The 26,160-nt window shown below is 34.0% G+C and overlaps 1 protein-coding gene across 14 annotated transcripts in view; it reads left to right on the plus strand.

Annotated features, from left to right (window-relative positions):
- The window catches only part of GPHN (gephyrin), a 625,991-nt gene that overhangs the window by 328,695 nt on the left and 271,136 nt on the right, over positions 1–26,160 (plus strand). For 13 of the 14 annotated variants that reach the window (XM_038544964.1, XM_038544965.1, XM_038544967.1 and 10 more), the window contains one exon: positions 15,105–15,199. In XM_038544964.1, coding sequence (XP_038400892.1) covers positions 15,105–15,199 — 95 coding nt within the window. Of the gene's footprint in view, positions 1–11,745; positions 11,902–15,104; positions 15,200–26,160 lie in introns of all 14 variants that reach the window. The other variant, XM_038544976.1, reaches the window with a different exon arrangement.

Genomic DNA, 26,160 nt, shown 5'->3' on the forward strand with positions numbered 1-26,160 from the left:
ATATAATATTAAAAGTTTTGCTTCTCCCTCATACTAATTTTACCTCTGACTTATAATTATTTTTCACTTAATTGAAAAACTCTGAAAAATCTTGAAACCAACCTATAAAATGATCTTAATATGCCAGGATTGAAAACAATTACCAAAACATGGAAAGGGCTCAAATATCCATTAACTATGAATTGCTAAATATATATATATGTATATGGTATATGTGTGTGTATATATGTGTGTGTATATATGTATATATATACACACACAATAGAATATTACTCAGCCATCAAAATAGAATAGAATATTACTATTATAGAATATTACTCAGCCATAGAATATTACTCAGCCATCAAAAAGCAAGAAATCATGCCATTTGCAATGATGTGGATGGAACTAGAGTGTATTATGCTAAGTGAAATAAGACCTAGAAAGACAAATACTGTATGATTTCACTCATATGCAGAATTTAAGAAACAAAACAGATGAACATAGGCGAAGAGAAGGAAAGATAAATTAAGGACAGAGAGGGAAGGAGGCAAAGCATAAGAGACTCTTAAATATAAGTAAATTGAGGGATGCTGGAGGGGAGGTGGATGGGTAGATGGGGCAATTAGGTAATGGCATTAAGGAGGACACTTGATATGATGAACACCGGGTGTTATATGCAACTGATGAATCACAAAATTCTATCCCTAAAATTAATACTACACTATTATGCAATACTACCTACCTCTCTCAATGACACAAGAACAACTCAGATTTAATCTCCATTTTTATAACTAACTTTAAGAGTAGACCTACATTTGCCCTGATTGATTTAGGTCAGATTTATTTTGAGATGCTGGAAATGAGTACTGTCATAATTTTATTTTTTCTCTGATTTCTTCCAAGTGTAAAAACTAATGTTTCTATTTGATATCTTCTTGTTATTGTTGCTGATCAGAGACAGGTCAGGAAGATTTAAGGAAAATATTGCTTACATAGACCCATCATTTTGTAATATAAGAAGCTTTAAAAATAGAGAATTTGTTGTGGTATCTGAAAATTATTCAGAGAAAATTACAAAATGTCTCATAGCTTCTGGGCAACTTGCATTAAGGAAAGAAGAAACCTGGGAAACCAAAGCATGACAGAATCTAGTCTTACCATTCCCCACATCCCCATTTATTTCTTTGTTTTCTGTCTTTTCCCTAGAGGCAAATTCTGTTAAGTATAGAAGTCTATCCTTCCTATTGTAGTTTTGAGCAAAATGCCAGTTTCCATATGCCCTACTTAATATTTCTGCGTTGGGTATCCTTTGCTCTTAGATACTTAATTTTTTATGTGAAGAGAGGATCTGAGTTAGCCTGTTCATAATTATCCTAATATAAAATAATATTGCTTGGTTACCAAATCTTTCAGGTTTGTTTTAAAAACCTGAATTTTAAAAAAAAAAATCTGAATTTTTAAAATATCCTTTGTTGATTCTTGTGAATTTGGTTTGGCTTTTGTATAGCCTGAGTCAAACATAGGAGTATAATTTCTAGAGCATATCATAGAGCTAAAATGGGCATCAAGATAGCATTGAAAGAGGAAAGATTATAAATAAACAGCCTATGGTTTTGTGTGTATGTTGGTATATGTGTTGTTTGTATATTAATAAGGATAATCATTTCTACCCATTCTGACTAGATGATGAGATTTGTGGATACAACCAACTTCCTCCCCACTCCTACCAGCCACCCTAGTAGAGTCATCTGTTCAGTTTCCTATAGCCCTAACTTGAAGAATTCAATCCCAGTCCTACAACATGTGTGCATTATCCTCAGTTTTATGAAGTAATATTTTTTCAATGTTATACTCTATTTTAACTTTTCTTAAATCTTGGTCTTTAAGGCAACATAGGCTTCATTTGGGTAGCAAACTATTCTAAATACTATAGTATGAATGTTCCTAAAGAGTCTCCAATCCTGAGAACTTGAAGTACAGATCCTGATTTGGAAATATTAACCCCAAATTCCACATCAAAAGAATATGTGTGTTGCACGAGTCTATAAAAAATTGTTTCCTTGGAAGAACCTCATAGACTAAAATCTTATTTTATACACATGTATTTCAAATCAGAGTATATATAAGAACTGTTATTTCATTTTCTAAGAACTTTTTATATTTATAATCTTTCTTGCATTCCTGTAATTATGCAAATATACAGTGGCAAGGATAGCTGCACCTCTTTTTAGAACAGTTTTTAAGAATTAGGCCTCCAATTATTTTAAAGTTTCGTGTTAAGAGATTTTTCTTCCAATATAATAAAGGTAAGGATTTTCTTTCATCTAACTTATGTCAATTTTATTTAATAAATAATATGTTCTTCCTTTTATATTTCTTCCAGGTTGTAACTCACTGACATTTTTAATCTACTCTTGTATATGTGGAGATTCTTAAAAAGTAAATTTTTCTATTATGAAGTATAATAATGGTTGATTGAAAATGAGTATATTAAGACCCCTGTGTTACAAGCAGCAGAGCATTAACTTGAATTGAGTGGAACATTGATCCTTTATGTTACCCTTTTATTCACCATCCTGAGTCTTATTCCCATGCTGACAACTGTTGTTTTTAAAGTTTTAATTTTTAGTGTATGATTGTTAGGGAAATTTAAAAATTAATATAAAGTTATGGACACATTTTTTCACGTTTGCTAGGTGCATAGTTACACTGCTGTTTTCTTTCTTTTTTTTTTTTTTTTTTTTTTTTTAAGATTTTATTTAAGCAAGATAGAGTGGGGAGGAGCAGAGGGAGAAGGACAAGCAGGCCACAGACTAAGCACAGAGCCTGACGTGGGGTTTGATCCCATGGCTCTGAGATCATTACCTGAGCCAAAATCAAGAGCTGGACACTTAACTGAGACACCTAGGCTCCCCTACATTACTGTTTTCTATTAAACTTAAGCAAAAGCATAATTTGAGTCTTCTCTCTCTTCTTTTTAATAAGGCTGGCTAATGGTTTATCTATCTTATTAATTCTTTCAAAGAACCAACTCCTGGTTTTGTTGATCTGTTCCACAGTTCTTCTGGTCTCGATTTCGTTGAGTTCTGCTCGAATCTTTATTAACTCCCTTCTTCTCTTGGGTGTAGGATCTATTTGCTGTTTTTTCTCTAGCTCCTTTATGTGTAAGGTTAGCTTCTGTATTTGAGTTCTTTCCAGTTTTTGAATGGATGCTTGTATTGCAATGTATTTCCCCCTTAGGACTGCTTTTGCAGCATCCCAAAGATTTTGAACAGTTGTATCTTCATTCTCATTAGTTTCCATGAATCTTTTTAATTCTTCCTTAATTTCCTGGTTGACCCTTTTATCTTTTAGCAGGATGGTCCTTAACCTCCACGTGTTTGAGGTCCTTCCAAACTTCTTGTTGTGATTTAGTTCTAATTTCAAGGCATTATGGTCTGAGAATATGCAGGGGACAATCCCAATCTTTTGGTATCGGTTCAGACCCGATTTGTGACCCAATATGTGGTCTATTCTGGAGAAAGTTCCATGTGCGCTTGAGAAGAATGTGTATTCAGTTGAGTTTGGATGTAAAGTTCTGTAGATATCTGTGAAATCCATCTGGTCCAGTGTATCATTTAAAGCTCTCGTTTCTTTGGAGATGTTGTGCTTAGAAGACCTATCGAGTATAGAAAGAGCTAGATTGAAGTCACCAAGTATAAGTGTATTATTATCTAAGTATTTCTTCACTTTGGTTAATAATTGATTGATATATTTGGCAGCTCCCACATTCGGGGCATATATATTGAGGATTGTTAAGTCCTCTTGTTGAATAGATCCTTTAAGTATGATATAGTGTCCCTCTTCATCTCTCACTACAGTCTTTGGGGTAAATTTTAGTTTATCTGATATAAGGATGGCTACCCCTGCTTTCTTTTGAGGACCATTTGAATGGTAAATGGTTCTCCAACCTTTTATTTTCAGGCTGTAGGTGTCCTTCTGTCTAAAATGAGTCTCTTGTAGACAGCAAATAGATGGGTCCTGCTTTTTTATCCAGTCTGAAACCCTGCGCCTTTTCATGGGGTCATTAAGCCCGTTCACATTCAGAGTTACTATTGAGAGATATGAGTTTAGTGTCATCATGATATCTATTCAGTCCTTGTTTTTGTGGACTGTTCCACTGAACTTCTTCTTAAAAGGGAATTTTAAGAGTCCCCCTTAAAATTTCTTGCAGAGCTGGTTTGAAGGTCACATATTCTTTTAGTTGCTGCCTGTCTTGGAAGCTCTTTATCTCTCCTTCCATTTTGAATGAGAGCCTTGCTGGATAAAGTATTCTTGGTTGCATGTTCTTCTCCTTTAGGACCCTGAATATATCCTGCCAGCCCTTTCTGGCCTGCCAGGTCTCTGTGGACAGGTCTGCTGTTACCCTAATACTCCTCCCCCTAAAAGTCAGGGATTTCTTGTCTCTTGCTGCTTTAAGGATCTTCTCTTTATCTTTGGAATTTGCAAGCTTCACTATTAAATGTCGAGGTGTTGAACGGTTTTTATTGATTTTAGGGGGGGGTCTCTCTATTTCCTGGATCTGAATGCCTGTTTCCCTTCCCAGATTCGGAAAGTTTTCAGCTAGAATTTGTTCAAATACATATTCTGGCCCTCTGTCCCTTTCGGCGCCCTCGGGAACCCCAATTAAACGTAGGTTGTTCTTTCTCAGGCTGTCGTTTATTTCCCTTTATCTTCATGGTCTTTTAATTGTTTGTCTCTTTTTTCCTCAGTTTCCCTCTTTGCTATCAACTTGTCTTCTATGTCACTCACTCGTTCTTCCACCTCGTTAACCCTCGTCGTTAGGACTTCTAGTTTGGATTGCATCTCATTCAATTGATTTTTAATTTCTGCCTGATTAGCTCTAAATTCTGCAGTCATGAAGTCTCTTGAGTCCTTTATACTTTTTTCTAGAACCACCAGTAGCTGTATAATAGTGCTTCTGAATTGGCTTTCTGACATTGAATTGTAATCCAGATTTTGTAACTCTGTGGGAGAGAGGACTGTTTCTGATTCTTTCTTTTGAGGTGAGGTTTTCCTTCTAGTCATTTTGCTCAGTGCAGAGTGGCCAAAAGCAAGTTGTATTGGGAAAAAGAGAAAAAGAGAGGAGAGAAAGAAGGAAAGAAAAGAGAAAGAGAAAAAAAAGGGAAGAAAAAAAAACGGAAAAAAAGAAAAAGAAAGAAAAAGAAAGGAGAAAAAAAGGGGGTGGGGGAAGGAAACAAATCAAAAAGCAAAACAAAACAAAACAAAACAAAACAAAAAAACAGAACCACCGGGGAGTATCTTCTGATTCTGTGTACTTTAAGTCCCTTGGCTTCTCCTGGAAGTTGTCAGTCTAGCTGGTGTTCTGGGGGAGGGGCCTGTTGTGCTGATTTTCAGGTGTTAGCAGTTGGGGGAGCTGCTGTGCCCCCTGCCTGGTGCAGGGCTCAGTGGGGGTTGTTTACCCCGTGAGGCCGCAGGAGGAACAGCCCCAGTGGTGGGGCCAGCTCTGGAAACCTGGATTCAGCTCCGGCAGGAACTCCGTCTGCAGGGCCTGGAGGCTCTGGGGCGGGGCCGCTGATCTGCTCAGCTGGGGCAGGAGTGTCCTTGCTGTCCTGGGCCCTCCCGGCCTCTGCCTGTCCCGGGGGAGGTGGGATCCTGGGCTGTGTCCCGGCGCCCTGTGCTCCGGGGCCTGCGCTGTTGGATTCGCGCTCCCGGGCCGCGCAGCCCCCTCCGCGGAGCCGCCCCCGAGCCCCCTCCGAGCTGCTCCTGGAACAGCGCAGCTCCCTCCGCACAGAGCCTCTTCCTCTGCCCAAGCCCCTCCGAACTGCTCCCGGGGCCGCGCAGCCCCCTCCGCGGAGCCGCCCCCGAACCTCTCCGAGTTGCTCCGGGTCCCGCCGGTCCCGCCGTGCGCGGTCCCGCCGTGCGCGCTGCAGCCCTTAGGGAGCTCGGCGCACTCTCCTGGGCGCGCAGTTGCTCTGTTACTGTCCCAGGGAACCCGAGGGCATCCCCGCCCTCCTGGGTCCTGCTCCAACTCCCCGCGAGCCCCTTTCCGCCCGGGAAGGTTGGTGCAGCTCCTGCTCCTCCGGGACGGGGCTCTCCTGTCCTGGGGACACTCGCCCCGGCCTCAGCCCGGCTCCTCGCGGGGCCCCTCCCCCTTGGAGGCCTTTGTTTCTTTATTTCTTTTTCCCCGTCTTCCTACCTGGATAGAAGCGCGAACTCTCCTCACTGTTGCATTCCAGGTGTTCTCTCTTTAATTCTCAGGCCGAATTCATAGATTTTCAGGATGATTGGAAGGTTTTCTAGGTAATTTGGTGGAGACAGGTGATTTGGAGACCCTGCTCTTCCGCCATCTTGCTCCTCCCAGCAAAAGCATAAATCAAGAGGTGCTATTAGTTCTTTTTCCTTCAAGAGATATATTCAATTTTCTCACATTCTTTTCCCAATCTCCTTGAAAGGTATGGTAATGTCCAAGGCTATCTTCCTGGTAATTGAGGTCTTCAAAACTGCTGCTTTGGTAATTCTTCATTAAGTTTTCAAGATTGTCACTAGTATGTTGCATTCTTCAGACATCTTCTGGTAATTCATACACATTCAAAAACAGACATGCTCCTCTCATAGCTTCTATTCTCTTTCTGATAGAACTATTCAGTTTTCATAATTGCTTTCGCTATAATAACTTCTACAACATACGTGGCTTTAGATTTGTGTTTCAGTATAATAGTACCCAAAATTTGCTAAGTACTTGATATGTATTAGGAATGATACTTAGTATTTTATATGTTTTATTGCATTTAAGCAGAGGAAAAAAAATCATTCCTGTGTCTGAAAAGGGTTCAGTGCCTTATAAATTGAAAGCATACAATAATAGATTAATGGATTAATTCAGAATTGAAATTTATAGGTCTGAGTTCCTTTCTGGAGTTTTCTATATATTTACCCTCTGACATTGGATTAGTCATAAAATTTACAAAAAGCGAATCAATAAATCTCCTCTGTATTTATGTAATACAGGAATATGTTAACTATTTAAACAAAATATTGGTAGGTGTTTTGTAAGAAAAGCACCTTAAATTAAAACTTCTAATATGAATATTTCTATTATTGAAGTACACAGTTAAATAATATTAGTCATGTTTAGTTCTCCAGTGTAGTAAACATGAGAAATAAGTCTTTTTCAGAGCATTATAAATTTAATGTAGTGTATGTTCCCATACTAACATTATATTCTGTATTCTTTCAGTTAGCTAAAAATGCTTTAGTTTTATAAGAAATGTAATAAATATCATTACCACTTTTTACAAATGGAAAACAGAGAATAAATTTCCAGAGGCATAAAAGCCTAAGCTGATACTCATTTAATATGTGAACAATGAAGGACTGTTAGGTTATAGAGGACAAATAAAAAGCTTAATCATTAAATGAGAGGTTATAATCAATCTTTAGATGAGCAACTGTAGAGCAACTTGTTTAACTCAGGTTACAGCATACCATAGGCTCCAAATACTTAAGTGTATACATTTTTTTCTCATCTTTACTAATGGAACTTCTACTTAGTTAAGTTTATTTCAAAACAGAAATATTGGATTTCTTTCTTTTTAGGAAGGACTTATTTTCTTCTTTCCAATTGACTTCTAATTTTAAAACTGAGGGTGATATGAGATGACAAAAATACAACACTTTATAATGATAATTAAAATAAGAGCTGTTTTTGCTTTTTTCTTTCAACAGTTCTTCCACTCATCCCGCTTCCTTTACTTCATCTATTTCTTGTTCCTCTCACTTTATCACATGTGCCTATTCTGGTGAAAATCCAGTTTTGCAGAATGAGAACTTTAAACATGGTAATTACATGTCCTTAGGCCACAGTGAGAATTATTACATCTTAGGGCAAAAGAGCAGAGTTTTAGGCTTTCTAAAATCAGTTGGCAGTGAGCCATCTCCAAATAGTACATATAGGCCTAAAGTAGGAGATTGTTTCTTTTTTTCTCAATTAAGATGTTTAAGCACATGTAGTTATATTGTTATATATATGAATATTAAAACTTGCTTTAGATATATCAAGTAATTATGTGTCATTATTAAAGTCAGGATTCAGTGTATAGTTTTTTAAGGCAACTGTTATGTTTCTGTTTATATTATACACTACTTACTACGTTAAAAAAAAACAAACTTCAGAGTAGCTGGAATAGAGACTGGGTTATGTTCTCACTAGTTAACTAACCAGACAGCCCCATTTAGTACAATTTCAAATTATATCGTCTTTCAACTTCATCTTTCTTCAGATTTGAGAAACAGTATATTTTCTCATATCTACATATCAGCTTTTGAGGAGCATTTTTTCTATATGGATTAAAAGACATATGCTACCAACACAGTACCTTAAAGGAAAACTATATTATTTTTCACATAATGCCAAAAGTGAATAAATGTATATTGCAGATATGAAAATGCTAATAATCCATAGATCACTATTCTTTCACCTTTCCCTGCAATGAGATGTAAAGTAGTGCTATTTATGTAAGTGAAATATGAAGATAAGTATTCTCATAAAAATCTCTTATAAAAATAATTTTCTCATCTGAGTTCCCTGATTTTTTTATTGGATAATTTGATTATCAAGTTAATGTTTAGATAAAGGAGGAAAATAATGTGAAAAATAACTGTGTAAAGAGAAAAGTTGTAAAGTTAAGAAGTATTTGCTATATACTCTCAAGTTGGTTAACAGGTTTGGGATCTAAATGTTAGAAAACAAGGTGAGATTTATACATTGTTAAAGTAACACTTAGAAATCTTGTAATCACCCATGAAAAGCCATATTCTCAGTAGTCCAAAACCCGGTTTTTATTCCAGCATTAAAATAAATCCTTTTGTGGGCACTTGGGTGGCTCATTTGGGTAAGTGTCTGCCTTCAGCTCTGGTCATGATCCCAGGGTCCTGGGATGGAGCCCCACATCAGGCTTACTGCTAAAGCAGGGAGTCTGCTTCTTCCTCTACCCCTGCTTGTTTTCTCTCTCTTTCTCTTTTGCACATACACTCTTTCTCTAATAAATAAAGTCTCTTTAAAAATAATTTAAATAAATAAATAGATCTTTTTGTTGAGCTAGATATATTGGTTGGCTTGCTTTAAAAAGACCCCATGGCATAGAAGAAATATTTATCTTTAAACATTAGAATCTTACTTAGCATGGTGGTATGTTAACTCAGTAAACTGAGTTGAACTGTGGGACTCTTGGCATCTCATGCTCACTGCAAAGTATATATTCACTGAATGAAATGGAAGATGGCATTGCTGCAGTACTTAAATTTTTACTCTTTTTTGTGTGTTTTGTACAATTAAACTGTCTCCTTTATCTTTCATCATATGAAAATCTTATTTAAACACTGTACAACTTTAACTGACAAACAGTTTGAGAGTGTCTCCTTTTTGAGAAGTTTTCTACTTCTAGGAGTGGAAGAAGATGTAAATATTTAAGAAGGCTAAAAACTCTGAGGAAAAGAAATACATAAATAAGATCATATCTTCCAAGTAAAACTGAGATAACTACCTTCATTCCCTGGTTGCAGCTTCTCCTTTGTAACAGTAGCCTTCAACCACTTAATCACATGTTATGATACACTGATGTGTTATGATTGGTTGAAAGGTGTTTGCAGCTAATATAAAATTAACAAAATATGCAAATGAGTATTGTAATTAATTAGAATAAATTCAAGGCTTCCCTTAGAATAATGTGACTCTTTCATTCTACTCTCTTCCTTAAATGAGAGAGGAAAGGAATAGATTTATAGCTAGTGCTCCTTGAATATCCCCAGGAATTAGTCATGTACACGTATTATCCATAATGTGTAGTCCTGAAAAAAGGAATATATTAAGATAGCTTCTTTGTACCATAGGATAATTATAGAGGTAGGCTCTGAATGGTTTATTATAACCCTTTTTAAAGCACAAAATAAAATTAATGTGTTTGCCCTTTAAACAATAAAGGAAAATTTAATTGGGTGTCATCAAACTGCCTATTTTTTTACCTAATTTATCTCCTCTCTAAGTCTATATTTACTCTGATAAATACTCCACATTTATCTCAATCTACTTTAAAGTTGAATATAAGGTAATCATGAAGATTAGATCAAGTGATACACGTAATCATTAATCTGCCTCATTCCATCTGCAGTGTTTTTTTCAAATTGTGGTTCTTTGACAGCATTATGAGCATAACATGGAAACATATTAAAAATGTATATTTTGGGATCCCTGGGTGGCGCAGCGGTTTGGCGCCTGCCTTTGGCCCAGGACACGATCCTGGTTGACCCGGGATCGAATCCCACGTCGGGCTCCCGGTGCATGGAGCCTGCTTCTCCCTCTGCCTGTGTCTCTGCGCCTCTCTCTCTCTCTGTGACTATCATAAATAAATAAAAATTAAAAAAAAAAGAAAAAAATGTATATTTTGAGGCCCCACCCAGACTTTCTGATCAAAATCTGTGAGTGAGACCCAGCAGTCAGTGTTTAACAAGGTGTTTAGGACATTATGATGCACACTCAAGGTTGAGAACAACTGCTCTAACTATATCGACCTTGATAGATTAGCTTTATTAATAACATTATTAGTAACATTATTAGATGGCATTTCAAAGATAATCTTTGTTATTCAAGATTATTTAATCAGAGAGTACTGCAATAATTGTTAGGAGGAAATTTTCTTAAATCTATATAGTCAAGCAACAAACATATAAATATTAATATATCAATTATATGTTGTTGACAAAAATATGTCTAGAAAAATTTTAAAAACGCTATCTACACTAAGTAGTTTTTCACAGTCACCATGAGTTTGAGGAATTTCTTCACATTTATATTTAGCTAATGTGTCTTGTGCATATTTAAACATCATTGCCTCTTAGCAATAACATTTTTAAAGATTATTTTTCCTGTGAAATTAAAATGGATCTGAATTTCATTGACAAGTTCTCTGGGCTATAAAATCATTGTTTATGACACCCTTTTTTGCAATTTGAACAGTCTTTCAAGCACTTCCTGACTAATGTTTTCTTGAAACTGTTACTAATAAAATTAAAAAAGATAAGTGATTTTCCATAGGAGGTTTCGTAGTTTAGAAAGTATTTAACAAGTTTCATAGTTGAGAAAGTATTAAGTTAAAGATGAAATGTTTTATTTAAAGAGAATGGCTAAATCCATTTGAACTTTATTATTTTGGACTCTAGTAGTTCAGAAAAGGTTATATCTGAAGTAAGAATATAAACTCTGCCATTACTTGAGGAAAAAAAAGAATTTAATACTTAATAATGTATAAGAAAGTTGGAAACAATTTTAAGCTGATTAAGAAAAAATTCAAACTTTTAATGGCATTCTTTTTTTCCATTGATTATTAACAGCCTGTTGATAATGAATGCTTATTATATACTCATTAACAGGCACAGATAAAGCTAAACTATTAAAACCATTCTTCTGTTTCCATTTTCTAATAATTTAGATAGATAGTACTTTCTTATTTGATTCTAAAGTAAATCTTATTCCCTTGCTCTTTGCCTTCTAGTTGTACTTTTTCATTTATGGTTTATAGATGTTTTTAGTCAGCTCTTGCTGTCCTGTCCATCTTCTGATTCCAATGCTTCATTTGGTTGCTTGTTCCCTTATCCAAGATTTCAGTTATCTGCTTCCTGTCCCCCATTTGCCAGTGTTCTTACATTTAGGTTTTTGCTCTCCATTCTCTTTCCCCTCATCTCTGCTTCTCAACCACTGTTTTCTAGGTTTGGTTTCTGGATGTTTGTATTGTTCCTGGCCTCTAACTGGTATAATCAAAACTGCAAGGATGTAAGGAGAATTGGAAAGAAGAGGCATAAAGAGAATTGACATGTATTGAATGCCTATTCTATGCTAGGTGATTTAATTCTCATAACATGTAGGTAGGTTTTGTTATTATCTCTATTTTATTCATAAGTTACACTGAAGCTCCAAGAGGTTTAGTACTCATTCGCAGAGCAACTGAGTGATACAGCTGGGTTTCAAACCTATATTGGTTCATTTATTCATCCTATATTTAATCAACAAGTATTTATTGAGTACACATACTATAGTGGGGCACTGTACTAGGTGCTGCAATCTATCCAGCTCTTACTCTCATGAAGCTTAACTGTGTGGTGGAATTGTCTGATGTCACAGATGTAGTCTTTCTGCTCTACCAGCCTTAGTAGGAGAGAAAATAAATAAAAAGTAAATAGAAGGGTTCTGATATTTTATTGAAAAGATATATTGGCTATAGATTTTTAAAAAAAAGATTATTTTTCCAATATTTAGAAAGACCTTATCAAAAAGGTTGATTCGTGTCTAGTCCTAGAAAGAGTTTGACAACTTCAGCACTCACCACTGTAGACATTAGTGCCTTTTAGTGGCATCACCACAGTATATATTTTCCTATTATGGTCTAAAATAAAGAAACTATGTGTTTATAGGCCCAGATTATCTAGAGGGCTTCACCATCAATTGCCCTCCCTAAATTACGTTTAGAAAAAAATGAAGATTTCTGTATGAAGAATACATTTATTCATCCATCTATCCATCATCTATATATGTATTAATACTCTGAAAAGTATTTAGGATGGTTTGCCCAAATATGTAAAAACAGAACTTTTAATAACATAAATGTGGGGAAATTAAGCAAGGAAAAGTAAGATGAAATTAAGTTGTGTTCTGTACTAAAAAGTATCCATAAGTCTGTCTCTGTTTTCAAGGGTAACTTGATTCACAACCATTAATTTTTTAAAAGACAAAACAAAACTGGTGACACAGAGGAGTACCCATTCCTGGACATGACACTTCAGAGAAAGTTTCTTCTCCCCCTAAAGAGGATCACAGTGCAATGTGACATACAATGGCCTCAAATACTTGCTAATATAAATACGAGTTTTACTGAGCCATTTCATTGGATCTACTTACATACAGTGAAACAATTCTTTGAAAAGTGAGAAGAAGCATTCTAGGTAGACCACTGTGGCCCAACCAAACCCAGTGGTATATTTTAGAGAATCTATAGAAATTAGTGAATTGCATCTCTTACAGGTAATTGTCGTATGTAATTCATTAATCAGGGTTATACAAACACTGAGTTTGCACACTCTTAAAAGTTTGTTTTGTTCACTACTGTAACATCAATGCCTGGAATAATACCTAGTAAATACTAGATTTTTTTTTAAGATTTTATTTTATTATTTATTCATGAGAGACACACACAGAGAGAGAGGCAGAGACACAGGCAGAGGGAGAAGCAGGCCCCATGCAGGGAGCCAGATGTGGGACTCAATCCCGAGACTCCAGGATCACGCCCTGGGCTGAGGGCAGGCACTAAACCGCTGAGCCACCCAGGGATTCCCATTAGATGTTTAATAAATATTTGTTGTATGGATAAATGTTATTACTTGAAGTATCTGTTTAAGTGAAAAGACTTCTCAGCGACTTTTACATTTTCTTCATTTGTCCTTGAATAAAGTGTGTTAATTTACTTGGAGTACATCATCTTTACGTGGATCCCAAGTTGATTAAATGCTGAATACTGCTCTTGTGACTTTTTCAAACAGATAATGAAATAATTATTAGTCCTACCCAAAGAATTCTCTTAAGATAGTTCTCTACGGTTTTACAGTCTCTAAGAAAAGGTTGTAAACATCAATAAAGCAGTTCATAATGCAGAAATAATGTTTGTTCTCAGGAGATCTCAGAATCATACCAGATATTTGAATTTGGAAAACAACTGATAGATTCTAGATAATGCTAGCTTGACATTTTTCAGCTATATATTTAAATGAAAGTAATCAATTCTCACACTTAGGAATTTAGGAGTTTCTTAGAGAATTAAAAAATTCTGTATTTTTAAGGCAGGTTTATTGAAAAGCATTATGATAGTGTTAATATTTCTTTAAAATTTCTGCTATTGTTAAATATTGCATTATGCTAGAATTCGGCAGACCAGTAGATCACATCAATTCTGGTAATCGTTTACTCTATATAATTATAAGGTATTAAACAACTAATTTATATGTGTCTTAAAAGTTTATTTATAACATCAACCAGCATCTAACATGTACTTGATGGATTTTATTTACTTTGTCAAGGCCCTAACTAATTTTTGCCCAGAGCTACAATCTTATTTAATAATATCCCTCAACTTCTAATAAAATACTTTTAAAAATTAACCTTTCTTTATATTCCTCCATAATTTGCCTTTTATTTCATTTGCCTTTCTTCTTATTTACTGGAATAGGTTTTGGGTTTGTTTTTTTTGTTGTTTTGTTTTTTTGTTTTTTTTTTTTTTGCAATCTTTATTCCTATATTGCGCCCAATTATTGTAACCTGTTACATCTGTAGAAATAGAAGATTAGGAATGGAGTCAGTCCTGTATTCCTAAAACATATCTTTACCATCACAGTATTATAAATGTATCTATTTGACCTTTAGAAAATGAAACTTTGCTGTCTTCTTTATTCTATTTCTTCTATTTCAAGAAGAAATAGAATGACTACCCTTGTCTTAAGAATACTCTATCTTAAAACTTCTATTATATAGTTAAAGCCTACCACCTCATTGATTCTTTTTTACAATAATAAGATAGTTAATTTATATTGAAAATATGAAGATGGTAAATTGAGTTTTTCTTCTACCCAATACATGAGAAAGTTGATGTGGTGACTTCCTGAGTTCATTTTAATTATATCATAAAATAATAGATCTGGGAGAGATACAAAATTATCTCAGGTTTTAGGGATTATTTCATGTGCAATAGTTGAAAAATACCCAGATTTCTTGCCCTGTGAAAATCTATTGAGCTATTACAGCAATCTAAGGCTATGTCGTAAATTTAGGTTCTTAGATGAGATTTACAAGAGATAAAGAGGTCTACTAATACATCCTATTTCTCTGGAGGTCCTGGTTCTCAGCTTTTATTCAAAGGTCTCAAAGAACCGGGTCTTGATACCTTAAATACAATGTTTAGGAACTATAAAGTATGGTCTATAGAAAGCAATATTTATAATTACTTTTTAAATTAAGTTTACTACTCTGCCTTCCTTCATTTTGGTTAATTTCACTCAGTCTGCTATTTAATCTTTAATTACAGGCTACAAAAGAAGTAATAGAACGGGAAGCGCCAGGGATGGCCCTGGCAATGCTGATGGGATCACTTAATGTTACACCTCTGGGCATGCTCTCTAGGTAAGAAAGCACTAACATGTTGCAAAGAAAATTAATTCCATACCACTAATCACTACAATAGACTAATAAATATAAGAAATTTAAGTCAATAACACTTAAATATGCTCCCTTTTTTCCCCCAGAGTTGACTCTTAGTATCCTTATTAAATCTTGACCATTTTCCTTCAAGTTTTTTTTTTACATGTATGTTAAACTTTTAGAAGATACTATACTTTGCTGAAAGCTGTCAATCCTAACCCAGAGAAGAGTCCAGTTTATTAAGATGTAAAATTATTTTTGTGTATGATTATTTGTAATCATTGATAAATATTCATTAATTGTCATCAAATGCTAGTTTAATAAAATGAAACAGTAGACTTTTTTCCTAAAGTTATTCTCATATATTAAGAATTTGTAAGTAGGTATATTCATGTGTGACCATAAAAAGCTGAATTAATATATTAGTAGTATATTAAGTTAGTATATTTAAAATTATGCCTTTGTTGACACAGATGTTGACATCCATTCTCTGTGTGACAGTTATTTTTTTGTAATTGTTTTAGTAACTCTTAGAATAAAACCTTTAATGAGGACAACATACATCATTTAAGTTAAACAGAAGTATCGACTTAGGATCTGTTGATTTAATGAGCATTGATTAATAGGCAGTTGATCTCAGAGCAATCTAAAAATACATAGCAACTTTATAGTTGCACAGTTTCATAATTGTTATATATAGCTGCTTATTCATCCTATGTGTAATATGAATATAAAACGAAATATATCTATATAACACATGGAATATGAATCATGATGCCCTTTCTGTTACTTAGACAGGTTTTATATCCCGTTAATGGTAGCCACTTGAAGCACAGCTACGGGGAAATGTGAATTGGTCATTAGTTACTGTATTATTTTTGCTGTCACATGTCCTATATTAGAACATTTAATTTTAGTAAGAGCAAAAATGAATTACAAAAGCATGTAGAAATTATACATTTAAAAGTCTGTGCTGATCTTTTAAGGAGCTTATATTGATCCTTATATGCTGTTCTTTTTTTTTTTTTTTTTTTTTAGATTCATTTATTTCAGAGAGAGAGTACGGGGCGGGGGGGGAGCAAAGTAAGAGGGAGAAAGAAACTCAAACTGACTTCATGCAGAGCGCAGAGCCCAATGTGGGACTTGATCTCATGACCCTCAGATCAGACATGAGCCAAAAGTGAGAATCAGATGCCCAGTTGACTGCTCTACCCAGGCTGCTCTTTTTTAAACCATTCTTACATTGCCTACACTTCTGAGGTCAAGGGTCACATTTGATCCCTTTACTCTATGGAATTGAGTAGTGACCTTTGAACATAAAAGAACTCTTTCTTGGCATACAATACTATAGTCAAGAAAAAGTAAACTTTTATCAATTCTTTTGTAAAAAAATCTTGTTCAGCAAACATAATACTCTATTTGCTAGGTCCCATATTAACCATCAGGGATACTATGGATAGAAAGAAAAATAAGGCATGGTCCTCACCTTAAGGATCCCACAGTTTAGCTGGAGAACTTATTCTTTGCAACTGTTAAGGTAACTCTTTATAGCTTTCTTGATCCAGCATAGTAGAATCACTTTTTGTCTTATTGAAAGATTTTTCTGGATTAATTCCTCTTTTACCTTCCAAATCCACACAATTGCTGAGGACTGGACTGTTGAGTAAATGGAAAATTAATCAGCAGGAGTTGATCCTAAATACTTTGGAATAAGTCCATCATCTTTATACTGAAGGCTTTGAAAATTAAAATAAATACACAGTATTTATTTTTTGTATTTACAAAAGTAACATATTCTTTTGTCTTTTCTTTCTGTTTATTGCTGATTTAACTGAGAATTTGTTTTCAAATTTAAAACAGAAATAGTAGTATATGTGAGTAATGCATAAGAAATTATGGAATATTTTCCTAAATGTTCATTTTTGGGAACATTTTCAAGGCCTTTTAAAAATTAATATTTTGAAACAGCCATGATTAGATTGATGTTTCATTTCTATACCATTTTTACCTTGTATGTACCTTAGGCTTTGTACATGCTTCTGTTATAGCAAATGCTATATTGTAATTATGTACTTATTTGTATTACCTAATTTATATAAAATCCTTAAGAACCAGGACTTTATCATATTCATTTTTACATCCTCAGACCCTAAAATAACTTCTGACACATAGTAAGTACTCAAAAAATGTTTAGTTATAATTACTGTTGATAAATCAGTTTTTCATCCTAATTCTATAGAATTTTTTTTTAATTTATTTTATGATAGTCACACAGAGAGAGAGAGAGGGAGAGGGAGAGAGAGAGAGAGAGGCAGAGACACAGGCAGAGGGAGAAGTAGGCTCCATGCACCGGGAGCCCGACGTGGGATTCGATCCCGGGTCTCCAGGATCACGCCCTGGGCCAAAGGCAGGCGCCAAACCGCTGCGCCACCCAGGGTTCCCTAGAATTTTTTTCTAAGTAGTATATGAAAGTTGTTGCCTCTCCTTCCTATTTTTATCTCTAGAGAGCAGCATTAAATAAAAATAATTTTTAAATTACTAATTCTGTTTAAAATGGTTTTCATCTATGTGATGGAATATCCTCCAGTTATTATGTGTAAGTCAGTTACAAGATAGTATCAAATAATAGTTAAGACCATCATCTCTGAAGCCAGACTGCTTGGATCGCATTCTAGCTCTACTACTCGCTAGCTACTTAACATTTTTTTGTTTTTGTTTTCTCCTCTGCATATAAGGATGTTAATAGTAACAACCTTTTTTTGGATTACATGAGTTCATATAAAATGCTTAGAAACAACAACTGATTCATAATAAGTCTTATTTAAGTGTTGGTCACTGTTGTGGTGTTGTTATTGGTTGACAGCAAGTCTGCTGACAATGCCTTCTAGTAACTTTCCTTCATCTGGAAATATCTTCATTCTACCTTCATTCCTGAAAGATAATTTCACTAGATATAGAATCCTGGATTGGCAGTTATTTTCTTTCAGCACTTGAAAAAATATCATTCAGCTGTCTTCTGGCTCTATGTTTCTTACCAAAACTTAAATGATACACAGAAAGCAATGCTAACAGGAAAAGTTATAGCTGTAAATGTTTACATTAAAAAAAAGAAAGATATCAAAAACAACTACATAGCATTATAATTTAAGGAACTAGAAAAAGAAAAAGAAATCCAAATCTAGCAGAAGGAAGAAAATAATAAAGATTAAAGCAGAGATAAATAAAATAGAAAATGGAATGATAATATAGAAAAATCAATTAAACCAAATATTGACTCCCTGTAAAGATCAACAAAAACTGAAAAATTTTTAGCTCTATTGACTAAGAAAAAAGAGACATGACTCACATTACTAAACTCAGAAACAAAAATGGGGACATTACTGCCAATTCTATAGAAATAAAAAGGACTATAAGAGAGTACTGTGAACAACTGTATGCCAATAAATTGGATAACCTAGATGAAATGGACAGATTCCTACAAACACAAAACCTATTCAGATTGAATCAGGAAAAAAAAAAAAGAAAATCATATAGATCTGTAATTAGTAAGGAGATTGAATTAGTAATCAAAAACCTACCTTTAAATAAAATGGCTATACCAGATAGCTTCACTGCAGAATTCTACCATACATTTGAAGAAAAACAGACACCAGTCCTTCTCAAACTCTTCTGAAAAATGGAAGAAAGGGGAACACTTCCTAACTAATTCTCTGAGGAAAGCATTGTCTTGATACCAAAGCCCAACAAAGAACTACAAGAAAACTACAGATTGGTATCCCTTATGAACATTGATGTAAAAAGTTTCAACAAAATGCTAGCAAAAACAAATTCAGCAGTATATTAAAAGGATTATACACCATGACCAAGTGGAATATATCCCTAGAATCCAAGGGTGGTTTAACATTTGAAAAGCAACCAATGTAATATATCACACACACATGTGTGATATACCACATCCAGAAAAAGCATGTGGCAAAATTCAGTATGTTTTCATATTAATGGCATTCAACAAACTGAGAGTGGAGGGAAATTACTTTAACATAATAAAGGCTTATATTTAAAAACATACAGCTAACATCATAATGGTGAGAGACAAAGCTTTTGCTCCAAAGCAAGATTAAGACCAGGATTCACACTTTTGCCACTTTCATTAAACATACTATTAGAAGTTATAGCCAAAACATTAAGCAGGAAAAAAGAAATAAAAGGTATCTAATATGGGAAGGGAGACGTAAATTTGTTTTCTCTCTGACATGATCTTATTTGTAGAAAACCCTAACAATTACACACACACACACACACACATACACACACACTATTAGAACTAATATACACATTCACAGAGTTGAAGATACACAATCAACATCCAAAAATCAGTTGTGTTCCCATACATTAACAACAAAAAATACAAAAAGGAAATTTTGAAAACAGTTCCACTTAAAATCACATTAAAAATAATAAAATTCTTAGTAATTAAAATTTAAGGAGATGAGAAACTTGTAACTGAAAACTATAAAACTTTGCTGACAAAAATTAAAGAAGATTTAAATGACTGGAAATAAACTCCATATTTATGGTTTGGAAGACTTAATATTGTTAATATGTCAATACTACCCAAAGCAATTTGCAGACTTAATTCAATCCCTATCGAAAAACAGCAGTGTAACTTGCAGAAATAGAAAATCCATTCTAAAATTTATATGGAATCTCCAGGGGGCCCAAAGAAACAAAACAACCTTGAAAAAGAACAACAGAGTAGGAGGATTCCCACTCCCTGATGTCAAACTGACTGCAAAGTTACAATAATCTAAGAAGTTGTACTAGAATTAAATCAGATTTTTAGTCCAATGGAATAGAATAGAGAGGCCTGAAATAAACTTGTGTATTTAACTTCAAATGATTTTGAGAAGGGTACTAAGACAATTCAATGAAGAAAGTACTGTCTTCAACAAATGGCTCTGGGAGAACTGGATATCCACAGGCAAAAGAATGATGTTACCACATACTAAAATTAACTCAAAACATATCAAAGACCTAAATGCCAGAACTAAAATTATCAAACTCATGGAAGAAAACATCAGGAAAGGCTTCATGACGTTAAATTTAGAGTGGTTTTCTTAAATATGATACCAGAATTACAGGCAACAACAATAAAAAGGAGGCTTAATTGGGCTTTATCATCATTAAAACCTTTGTGCCTCAAAGGACACTATCAACAAAGCAAAATGGCAGAATGGGAGAAAACATTTGAGAATCACATATTTGGTAAGGATTGAATACCTAGAATAGAATATATAAAGAACTCCAACACAAAAACAACCCAATTTAAAAATGAATAGATATTTCTCCAGAGAATATACACAAATTGCCAATAAGCACATGAAAGGTAATCAATATCACTAATCTTTGGAGAAATGTTAAAACCACAGTGAGATACTACCTCCCACCTACTAGTATAGCTATTATAAACGAACAAACAAAAAAGGTAGGTAAGGATGTGGAAAAACTGGAACCTTTGTTGGGAGTATAAAATGGTGCTGCCATTGTTCAAAGCAGTGTGGCAGTTTCTCAAAAAAATTAAACATAGAATTACCATATGATGCAGCAGTTCCACTTTTGAGTATAAACCCAAAGTAACTGAAAGCAGAAACTTGAACAGAGACTTGTACACCTGTGTTCATAACAGCATTATTCACAATAGCCAAAAAGTGGAAGCAACTTAAAGTCCATTGACGGATGAATGGATAAACAAAATGTGTTATATACATACAGTGGAATATTGGCCTTAAAAATGAATGCACTGCTGATACATGACACAACATGGATTAATCTTGGAGACATGAAATAAGCCAGACACAAAAAGGACAAATTCTGATTGCACTTATATGAGGTATCTAGAATAGTCAAATAGAAAATATTGGACCAGAGGCTGGAAGGGTAGAATAGAAAATCATTGTTTAATGGGCCAGAGTATCAGTATAGGATGATGAAAAAGTTCTAGAGATGAACAGTGATGATGGTTGCACAATAATTTGAGTGTAAGTAATGCCAATGAACTATGCACTTAAAATTAATTTAAATGATAGATTTTATGGTGTGTGTATTTTACCACAATTTTTTAAAATCGTTTTAGGATAGGAAATAAAACATACATAGCATAAACATTTTCTTAGGACAGTTCTATAGTACTTCAGGCACATCCAGATTCAACCTCAGAGGAAGTGCACCACATTGCAAAAGATAAGTGAGACAGACTTGGTTGAATGACCACCTCCACTCAGGGAAGCTGGCACCTTTCCCCTCCTCCCACCCAGCATGTATAGTTAGCTATAAATTATAAGCTAAATTATCTAATATAAGAGTTTTATCATAGCTGATACCCATGCATCATGAGTCATATAATACACAATCTGAATAACACGTTTCAGGTTCCTTATAGTATCTTCTGATCCTTGCACAGAGCATAGCAATTCTATGGCAGTTTTAGTTCACTATATAGATCAGAGCATCTAGAGCACAGGACCAATTCAGTGTATTTTTTAAGAATAATCCTTCAGATATCTCCTTAGCTTTGGAAGGGAGTTGAATCCAGCTTTTCTCCCCTCTGTATCATAACCTCATGATGGTTCACATTGGGACTACCTGTGCAGTATGAAAAACATCAAACAAAGGAAAATCTAAAGTGGCTTTGGGTTGAAAATGTCCTAATCAGTTGACAGAAGTAAATCATTTCTCAAAGGCTTCTACTTCAACCTAGACCTCACAGATTTGTCACACAGATAAAATTCTAAGGAAGTTTAGAAGGTCATACATATACCAAAAAAGAGTGACAAAACATACAAAAATTGAGACATCATAAGAAACGAAACTACAGATGGACTATGAAAGACTTAAAATCCTAATGTTATCAGACAATAAAAAGAAATAAAACTAATGTTTTAGAGTTACTAAAAGGAAACTTAAAAATTCTATGTAAGGGGACGCCTGGGTGGCTCAGTGGTTGAGCATCTACCTTCGGCTCAGGGCCTGATCCTGGGGTCCTGGGATGGAGTCCCACATCGGGCTCCCTGCAGGGAACCTGCTTCTCCCTCTGCCTATGTCTCTGCCTCTCTCTCTGTGTCTCTCATGAATAAATAAATAAAATCTTTAAAAAAAAAATTCTATGTGAGTGGGGGGTGGGGGTGACTGGGTGACAGGCACTGAGGGGGGCACTTGATAGAATGAGCACTGGGTGTTATGCTATATGTTGGCAAATTGAACTCCAATTTAAAAAAATAAAAATAAAGTAAATTCTATGTAAGAAACAAATAGTTTGAAAAATAACTTTACGTTTTGATATGTGAAATATGAAAAATTAAAACTTAATTTATTAAACTGCAGATTATATACAGTTGAAGAGAAAATTGGGAAAATAGATGAAACTATTTGAAAAAATTATCCAGAATGCTGTTCAGGTTGACAGACATAAAAATGAAGAAGTTAGAAAGTATTAAGGATAGAGTGAGAAAATAAATAAATGGATCAGGAGACAATAGAGAAGGAAAGAAAATGCTTGAAATACCAAAGTAATCTAAAAATCTTGAAAGACAAATCTTCAGATTCAGGAATCCAAACAAATTCTTACCAGGATGAGTAAAAAGGAATACACTAGATATATCATACTAGAACTGTAAAATGCCACAAATTAAAATAGAGAGAGAGAGAGAGATCTTATAAATTGACAAAATATGAATTATATGGTGTATAAATTATACTTCAATAAAGTTATAGAAAACGCACAATCCCTTTATCTTGATTTTTTAATTTTGATTCTTTCCCAGTTTGATGGGCAATAAATGATACATTATTATTAAAATGTACTTTTTTGCTTGATAACAGTATTATAACATATTAATAACACATTTTACATGTGTGTATTGATTATTTGTAGTTCCTCATTTGTAAGTTGAAGACCCACATTATTTATCAATTTTTATACTAGGATGCTTCCCTGTTGATTTTACAGTTTTTTTTTAGATCTTAAGATTATAATCTTCACTTGCAGTGTTTTTTCTAAATACTCATATGCACCCTTTTATTTTTAATATTTTGTCAAATGTAAACTTCAGTTTCAGAAGATAATTTTTAAAAAAAATTGCAGAAAACGCAGAATGTATAAAATTAAACAGCAATTTGACTGGTTGCTAACCTGTCAATAAATAACAGAATTGAAACAGAAGTTATGAGAATAATAGCTCCAATGTGCTGAAAGAAAAAAACTGTTAAACAAGAATTTTATATCCAGCAAAGTTGTCATTTATTCAAGAATGGGGGAGGGGGGCATATAGAATGTCATTTTCCTGCTATTATATATGGGAAGATTTTAATCACCCAAAGAACCTCACTTTAAGAAACTGAAGGATATCCTTCTGTCAGAAGAAAAATTACCTCAGGTGAAGAGTTCAAGATTCAGAAAGGGAAAGAGAACAAAAATAATGGTAAATATCTAAGTAAATATAAAATAAATGACCATATAAAACAAAAATAATGACTGATTTATAAAAGAAAAAAATGTGTTGGAACTCATTCTTGAAAACAACGGCATGTAATCTGGGATGATGATAAATATTCTTAAAGCCCTGTGTTTTCTAACCGATTAAAGATACTGATGAACTTTAATTTTTTTAAAGTTAAGTGTACAAAAACTGTTAGGGTAATCACTAAAAGAATGAGCAAAGGGATGAAATTTAATGAAGATAACATTCAAAATAGGGCAAAAAAGGAGGGAGAAAAATAAAAGGAAACAAAGCAGTGGAAAGCATATATGATGTTTTTAAATAAAGCAATTAAAATATAGGCAAACCCTCAAAACTTCTCCCCAGTTTATATTTTCTCAGTAGAACATGACTTGGTTTCCTACATTCAAATTTTATAAACATGCAGCATACTTCTTACTTTATAAACATGCATACCTTTGGCTAGTATCTACATATTAAAATTTTATATTTACATAAATGAAAAATTTAGTACATCTTTTAGAAGTTTGTTATTAAAACGTTTTGTTTAAGATAATTGAAAGTTGACATGAAAGTTTAAGAAATTTCTAAGTAAGTGCTTAGAAATCCCATGTACCCTTATCAATTTTCTTCGTGATAACAACTTATAAAACTAGCACAAAATTACCCTCACGACATTAACATTGATGCAGTCATGATACAGAACAATTCCATCACCACAAGGATTCCTCCTGTTGTCTTTTTATTGCCATGCCCACCTATTTCCCACCCAGCCTTCCTTTCTAAACCTTTGACAATCACTAATCTGTTCTCCATTTTGTATTTTGCCATTTTGAGAATTTTATGTAAGTAGAATCATTCAGTAAGTAACCTTTTTGGATTGGTTTTTTCCACTCAGCATAATTCCCTAGAGATTGTTACATGAATCAATACCTCATCCCTTTTCATTGCTGAATCTTATTCCTTGGAATGGATGTACCATAGTTTGTTCCACCATTTTTCCATTGAAGGACATCTGGATCTTTTCCAGGTTTGGCTTTTATGAAAAAAGTTACTATGAGTGTTTTTAAACAAGTTTTGTTAATAAAAGTTTCTGTTTTTCTGCAATAAATACTCAGGGTACATTTGCTGAGTCATATGACAACTGTTTTTTTTTTAAAAAAACTGTCAAATTATTATCCAGAATAACTGTATCATTTTACATTACTACCAACGATGTATGAAAGATTTGTTACATTTACATAGATTTATTTTAGGTGGTGTACATTTTACGAGTTTGGCAAATGTGTAATAACATATATCCATCTTTATGGTATCATACAGAATATTTCACTGTCCTAAAAATCTTTTGTGCTCTGCCTATTCATCCCTTCTTCCTTTTCAACACCTGGAAAACACTGAACTTTTTTTCCTGTCTCCATAATTCTCACCTTTCCAGTTTGTAATGTAGTTGGAACCATACAGTATGGAGCCTCTCAAGATTAACTTCTTTTGTTTAGCAATACACATTTAAGTTCTTTCATAGCTTTTCATAACTTGATAACTCATTTCTTTTTAGCACTGAATAGTATTCCATTGTCCAGATGTACCACCTTTTATCCACAGTCATCTTGGTTGCTTCCAAATTTTGGCAGTTATGAATGTACAGATTTTGTGTGAATGTAAGTTTTCAACTACTTTGGGTAAATATCAAGGAGCACTATTGCTGGATTGTATGGTGAGAGTAGGTTTAGTCGTCTGAGAAACTGTGATACTGTCTTCCAAAATGGCTGTACCATCTTGCAAAGAATGAGATTTCCTGTTGCTTTGTGTCCTTACCAGCATTTGATGTTGTTAGAGTTCAGAGTTTTGGCCATTCTAATAGATGTGTAGTATTAATTATTGCTTTAATTTGCATTTCTCTGATGATATATGATGTTGAACATCTTCTCATATGCATATATGCCATCTGTTATCTTCTATGAGGAGTTATCTGTTAAATTCTTTGACCCATTTTATAATTGGGTTGTTTGTTTTCTTATTGTTGAGTTTTAAGGATTCTTTGTATGTTTGGTTAATATTTCTTCATCAGATATACCTTTGCGAATATATTTTTTCCATTCTGTGGCTTGTCTTTTTATTCTGTGAACAGTTTTTCACAGTGCAGAATTTTTAATTTTAGTTAAGTCCAGTTTCATGGATTGTGCCTTGTTTTTTGTATCTAAAAAGTAATCACACCCAATTCACCTAGGTTTTCTCCTATGTTATCTTCTAGGAGTTTCATAGTTTTGTATTTTCCATTTTGTTCTATGACCCATTTTGAGTTAATTTTTGAGAAGGATGTAAAGTCTGTATCTAGATTCATTTTTTTGCAGATGAAAAAATTTAGATGTCCAGTTGTGCCAGTACCATTTGTTGGAAAGATTATGCTCCGTTGTATTGCTTCTGCTCCTTTGTCAAAGACTAATT

The sequence above is a fragment of the Canis lupus genome, chromosome 8 (assembly GCF_011100685.1).
Source record: "Canis lupus familiaris isolate Mischka breed German Shepherd chromosome 8, alternate assembly UU_Cfam_GSD_1.0, whole genome shotgun sequence".
Lineage (NCBI taxonomy): Eukaryota > Metazoa > Chordata > Mammalia > Carnivora > Canidae > Canis > Canis lupus.